Source organism: Rhinopithecus bieti, unplaced genomic scaffold (genome assembly GCF_001698545.2).
Source record: "Rhinopithecus bieti isolate Rb0 unplaced genomic scaffold, ASM169854v2 scaffold_13351, whole genome shotgun sequence".
NCBI lineage: Eukaryota > Metazoa > Chordata > Mammalia > Primates > Cercopithecidae > Rhinopithecus > Rhinopithecus bieti.
This window is the reverse complement of record NW_016807514.1, coordinates 3,548,513-3,554,820: the sequence shown is the minus strand read 5'-3', so window position 1 is coordinate 3,554,820 and position 6,308 is coordinate 3,548,513. Positions and strand designations below refer to the sequence as shown.

At 60.9% G+C, this 6,308-nt stretch overlaps 1 protein-coding gene across 1 annotated transcript in view; it reads left to right on the top strand.

Moving 5' to 3' along the window:
• The first annotated feature begins 3,719 nt into the window (after window positions 1–3,719).
• The window catches only part of PRKCZ (protein kinase C zeta), a 147,398-nt gene continuing 144,809 nt past the window's right edge, over window positions 3,720–6,308 (top strand). Inside the window, exon 1 of the mRNA XM_017882477.1 lies at window positions 3,720–3,864. Within this exon, the coding sequence (XP_017737966.1) occupies window positions 3,794–3,864 (71 nt within the window). The 5' untranslated portion in view covers window positions 3,720–3,793. The remainder of the gene's footprint in view (window positions 3,865–6,308) is intronic.

The following is a 6,308-nucleotide window of genomic DNA, read 5'->3' as shown; positions in this document are numbered from 1 at the left end:
AAGAAAAGGAGGAGCTCTTCAGTCACCCCCATGGGGCATGGCCACCCCATCATCCTTGCCTGTCCCCCCAAGGCCCTCTGAGCACACTTGAGATCCAATCCTCGCCTCCCCCCCGGCTCCCTGTGGGCCTGAGGGGTCCCTGGACACCTGTGTTTTCAGGGAGTCCCAGGTGACCTGGGCCAGGCTCCCAGACCGAGTCTCAGATGCCCATTCTTCTAGAGTCACAAACAGTGGTGCTGGCTCTTCCCTTTTCCAGTTCAGACTTTTTTTTTTTTTTTTTTTTTTTTTGAGATAGAGTCTTGCTCTGTTACCCAGGCTGCAGTGGTGTGGTCTCGGCTCACTGCATCCTTCACCTCCCGGGTTCAAGCCATTCTCCTGCCTCAGCCTCCCGAGTAGCTAGAACTATAGACGCCTGCTACCACACCCGGCTAGTCTTTTGTAGTTTCAGTAGAGATGGGGTTTCACTTTGTTGGCCAGGCTGGTCTTGAACTCCTGACCTTGTGATTTGCCCGCCTCGGCCTCCCAAAGCACTGGGATTAAAGGCGTGAGCCACTGCGCCTGGCCCAGCTCAGACAACTTTTGTGTTCAGGGAGCTTCTGTGTGCAAAGCCCAGAGACCAGGGCGGGCGGTAGCTCAGGGCTTGGTGCTGGGCCCCGCAGAGACACAGGAGTCTCTCCCTGGCGGCCCAGCTGGCTGCTGGGTGCTGGGTCCTGGACACCCCTGCCGAGGGGCACAGAGCAGCTGTTTGATTCAGGATTGGGATAGGGTTGGAGGTGGTGGCCCGACACTTCCCAAGTCCTAGGGTTTGACTGGAGCCACCCACCTGGCCTCCAGATTGGCAGGAAACTGGCTTCCACCTGGGGACAGGACTGTGTGGGGCGGGGCATGGGGCAGGAAGGGGTCAAAGGTGAAGGGATGGCTGACTCCCACTCTGGAGTTCCTGGTGGTCGGACTGTTGGACGCCAGGTCAGGCAGCAGGCGTGGATGTCAGCTTGGGGCGAACCCAGGGTAATGGGTGTGTGACCCTCCATTCCTTGTTTTCCTAATCTGCTATGATGCTGCGGGCTGTGGCGAAGACCAGCCAGGGTGGTTCCTGTGGGGTGCTCGGGCACTGGGGCAGGTGCTAGGTGGCCAGTTCCAGCAGGAAGGGGTGGGTGGCTGGGGCCCAGGGTGGGCTGGGTGAGCCTGTGGGGCAGGTGGGCCCTGGGCTGCTATGCTGGGGCTGCGACTGTGGTCAGATCCTGTGTTCTGTTTGCAGTGGAGTTCTTGTCTGGGATGAGAACTTTGTTTCTCGAAACTTGTCTGACGAATTCAGATAACCTTGATGGGGAGCCAGCAGTGTCTGCAAAGAGGAGAGCCTGTATCTCTGTGGTTTGGGACGTCTCACACCCCTTCAGGCTTCTTTTATAGGCCCTGTGTTCTTGGCCCGCGCTCTTGTGGGTGTCAGAAAGCCGTAGATTTCTCTGAAATTTCAGTGTGTTCCACGAGGGTGTGATTCCTGCTCCGAGTTTCAGGAAACACCAGCTAGGCCCTGTGATGGTCCCTCCCCGCCACGCAGGGTGAGACCAGCTCTTGCTCAGTGCAGGAGGTGATGGGGAGACCTCGGGTTTCTAGCAGCAGGGAAGCGCCAGCCTTCAGTGGGTGCCTGGGGTCCCTGAGCTTCTCCAGCCCTTGGGATTCAGGTCCTGTCTGGGGCTGAGAAGATAAAAGACACTGACACTGTGTGACTCGGTTTTCAAAAAAAGAAAACTTTGCCCGGGCTTCTGTCGTAGCCGCAGCAGCGGACCCAGTCCCCACTCTGGGGTCTAAAGAGCGACCTTTCGTTATGGAATTATTTAATCTGCCACCACTTCACCCCTGAAGGTCTGGCCTCCACCGCTGGCACCATTGAGGTCTGGGGCAGGTCTGACTGGGTTCCTTTACCTTACTGAAGCCGGGGGGCCTGCACCGACCCAGCTTGTGTCCATCCCGGGGTCACCCACATTTGGGTGAACTTGAACGGGAGTCCGACCAGGTGCCGTTGCCAGGCCTCCCACAAGAGGGCACTTTCTTTTCTCCCAGTTTGACCTCATTCTTTCCAGCCAGGTAGGTCGCACTCTCTTCTCTGTGCGAGGAAGTTGATGGTGGTTGTTTTAAACGATGGTTATGGTTAATGGTTCTGTTTTGTGTTGGAGGGGCGTGGGGAGGCTGTCATGTTGTTTTGGGGAAAGTTTCACTTATCCATGATTCGGTTAATTGTTTAATTTGATTCAAATATGCCCCACGGTAACAGATGCCCGTGTCCCCTCCGCCCCAGGGACATCTTCATCACCAGCGTGGACGCCGCCACAACCTTTGAGGAGCTCTGCGAGGAAGTGAGAGACATGTGTCGTCTGCACCAGCAGCACCCGCTCACCCTCAAGTGGGTGGACAGCGAAGGTAGCCCTTGTCCCGTGTCGGCCAGAATCCTCCGCCTCAGGGGACTTCGCCAGGGCAGCCTCTGTGTGCGGAGTGTGCTCAGCCTCTTCCGTGGGGAGACTTCAAACCGTGGAATTAAACTTGTGGGAGCCAACTTTTCCCCAGTGGGGCGGTTGGGAAGAGGATGGTTGCAGATGCTTAACAAGGACCTGGGCCCCGATGCCCCTAGGAAGGGCCCTGGTCTTGAACTGCCTGCAGGGGTCTCCCTGCCCCACCCTGGGCAGGTCCTCCCCTCTTCCTCTGACCTCCTTTCTCATGTCCTGGCCTTTTCCGGTAGGTGCTTCTGGAAGGATGGGCTCTTCATGTTCTAGGGACCATGGGGAGGGCGCATGCAGCCAGGGCTCGCCGTGTCCGCCTCCTCTCTCTTAGACACACATCCTGAAAAGGATGGGAGGGGATTGGGAGACGTCCAGAGAGACCCCTTTCTCCCAGGGACTGGCGGGTAGCTGTTCGCTGAGGACACGGCCATGTGGGTGGAGCCTGATGCCGCCCCGTTGGGTTGGATACAGCCCCGCAGGGCGTGGGTTCTGTACGCCTCCATGTCCCTGTCCAGCCACAGAGGGCAAGGAACTTTCCCTCCACCCGGGACTGACCTCAGGAGAGTGTCCTCAGCCCTGCTCACTGCTTAGCCCTCCAAGTGGCGCCCAGGGCTGTGAGTGCACCAGCTTCCCTTCCTGGGTGGCTCTGATGCGGCACCGGGGCCGGGTGACTCCCTAGTATGCACGGCCGTCCTTGGACCTCCCAACCCTGCCAGGAGGTGGCCGATCTGAGCAGTGGGACTAGACCCTCGTCTGGTGTGCTGAGCGGGCCCATCACAGCCTGCTTTGCCTTGGGCCTTCAGCGACCTCAGCACCGTCTCCTGCCCCACCCAGGTGACCCTTGCACGGTGTCCTCCCAGATGGAGCTGGAAGAGGCCTTCCGCCTGGCCCGTCAGCGCAGGGACGAAGGCCTCATCATTCATGGTCAGTGGTGGGGTCTGTGGTGGGCAGCCCTGGGGCTGTTCCTGGCTGTGGGTGCCTGCCAGACCCCTGGGGGGGTTGGACGCCATATAGGATCATGGTTTAAAATCCTGTGATGCCAGAGAATTTAGGGATGTCTAATGTAATGCCATTTGGGTTTTTTTTCTTTGACTTTTTTTTTTTTTAGACAGAGTCTCGCTCTGTCACCCAGGCTGGAGTGCAGTGGCGTGATCTCGGCTCACTGCAAGCTCTGCCTCCCGGTTTCACGCCATTCTCCTACCTCAGCCTCCCGAGTAGCTGGGNACCTGGCGCCACCGCCCCGCGCCATGGCCGGAGCTCCCGGGGCGCAGCGCTGACGGCGGCCGGCGGAGCGCGCCATGCCCAGCAGGACCAGCCCCAAGATGGACGGGAGCGGCGGCCGCGTCCGCCTCAAGGCGCATTACGGAGGGTGAGCGGCTGGGAGGGCGGGGAGGGCACAGCCGTCGGGGCTCCTGCGCTGGAGGGAGGGAGGGTGAGGGCGGCGAGGTCGCTGCGGGCCCGGGGCTGTCGCGGGAGGTCCTCGGTCCCCGCCCGTGAGCGTCACCCGCGGACACCTCGTGGGCAGCGCCGGCTCCTTTCCCGGGACCGGGTTTCTCTGGGGTCGGCCCCGCGCCGCGCGCTCCTCGGCCGGGTCACTGTGGTTGACGTTTTCGCTGGAAAGTTGGGCGGGGACATTCCGGCCGCAAACCTGTAAGGATTGAAAGTTTTCATCAAGTTGTGAAAACTCCTGGCGGGTTTCTTAAAATCCGCGTTTCCTAAATGTTCTCCTCGTTTACCCGGCCGGGGGTCTCGCTTTAGCCAAAGTCCGGAGACCCGGGGCGCGGGCGCGGTGGCTCCACTGCAGCCCCCGGCAGGGCTCCGGGTGGTCGGGTGGGGACAGGGGGTTCTGGAGGCGACGGCGCGGCCGAGACTGGCCCCGGGGTTTGCGTCGCACCCGCCCCCCCGGAATCCCCTGCCTGGCTGTGGGAGGGGGCGCGGTCCGGGGCCGGAGCCGAGGGGTCCTGGACGCTTGGCCGTCGCCTCGGGGCAGCGCTGGTGGGGGTGGTGGGGGCTGCACCAGGTGGCCGGGCTCACAGGCACAGCGGAGGGGTCGCTGCCCCCCGAAGTGTGGGTGGTGGGGAAGGGAGGACCCGTGGGTTTGTTCTTCCACCTGCCTGCATCCCCAGGAGCCCTGAACTCGGACCTCCGCTCCGGTGAGGGTGGCCCCTGCTGAGGAGAGGGAGGGGAGCGGACTGCCGGCTCCTGGCTTGCGCTGGATGGTCCTTGGGATCTTGAAAAGCTGCTCCTGCCCCGGTGCGCCCTTAGCTCCCGCAGTGGCAACCTGAGCCCCAGAGGCAGGGAGGGCTGGCAGGGTTAAGTGGGTGACATCTTCCCTGGGCCATGTCCTCTCAGGACAGTACCCCAGGGATCTCTGTGGTGCCCTGCGAGTCTGAGCGGGTTCAGCTCCTTGCGAACCTTGTCTTGGGGTCTCGGGTCAGCCGTATGGGGCTGCTTGGCCCCGGGTTTGTTGAGGAGGATCAGTTGTCTCTTCTTTGGGAAGGTTGGGGTCTCTGCAGCCCCCCTCTGGCAAGCACCTGGAACCCTCGGGGTGCAGTGGGGTCGGATTTGGTGCCAGAAACCAGAAGAAAGGGATTTCTGGGGAACTGACCGTCCAACCCCACCCAAAGAGGTAGGGCAGCCATGTCTTTTGGCCTGGAAGTCAGCCGGTTAAAACTTGGTGTGATTGAGGTCCTGGCTATTGGACTTGTCCAGGGACCTGGGCTTGCTGTCTCCTTCCCAGCCTGGAGCCACCAAACTAGGCAGCAGGTGATGGTGTGGAGGTCAGGGGCGTCCTGCAAGAGGGACGTCCACACCCGCAGGGCTGCAGGGGCCCAGACCCTCCTGCATTCCGGTGCCCGATTCCCGGGACCAAGGCTCAGGGGCAGTGCCCTGGAGTTCTGGGCCGCCCCGTCCTCCCTCTGTCCTGCTTTGGCCCCTGGGAGCACTTTGGTGGTGGGGCGGGTGTAATTCCACCCGGTGACTCTGGTTTCCCGGGCTGGAGAGACCAGGCTCCCACCCCTTCCTCTTCCCTCCCTTCCCGGACTCTCTCCCCTCTCTCCCCACCCCTTCCTCTTCCTCCCTCCTTCCCTGTTGTTTTCCCTCCTCTTCCCGCTCTCCCCTCTCAACCTTCCCTGCCACACCTCTTCCTTCACCTTCCTCCCTGTTCCAGGGCCTGTCTCCCCTCTGGGTCTTCCCTGCTCCTACCATTCCTTCTCTCCTCTGTCCCCTCCCAGGTCCTCCTTCTCTCTACTGGAGAGTGTGAAGTGCCCTTCTCCCCATGCTGGCTCCTCGTCCCTCTTGGCACCCGGTGCCTCTCTGAGGGGACTGGCTGTGGGGTGGGACACTCAGGCCTTAGGGCAATGACGCAGTTCCAGAAAGTGGTTGCCAGGATGAGTACTGGGTTATTGGAAGCCCTAGAAACTCCGTCCCTGGGGTGAGACGCTGCTGTCCGTGGAGGTAGCCGAGTGTGGACACGTGGAAGACTAGTCTTTAGAAAAAGGAGGAGCTCGGCCGGGCGCGGTGGCTCAAGCCTGTAATCCCAGCACTTTGGGAGGCCGAGACGGGTGGATCACGAGGTCAGGAGATCGAGACCATCCTGGCTGACATGGTGAAACCCTGTCTCTACTAAAAAAATAAAAAAAAAAAAAAAAAAACTAGCTGGGCAATGTGGTGGGCGCCTGTAGTCCCAGTTACTCGGGAGGCTGAGGCAGGAGAATGGCGTAAACCTGGGAGGTGGAGTTTGCAGTGAGCCCAGATCGTGCCACTGCACTCCAGCCTGGGCGACAGAGCGAGACTCCGTCTCAAAAAAAAAAA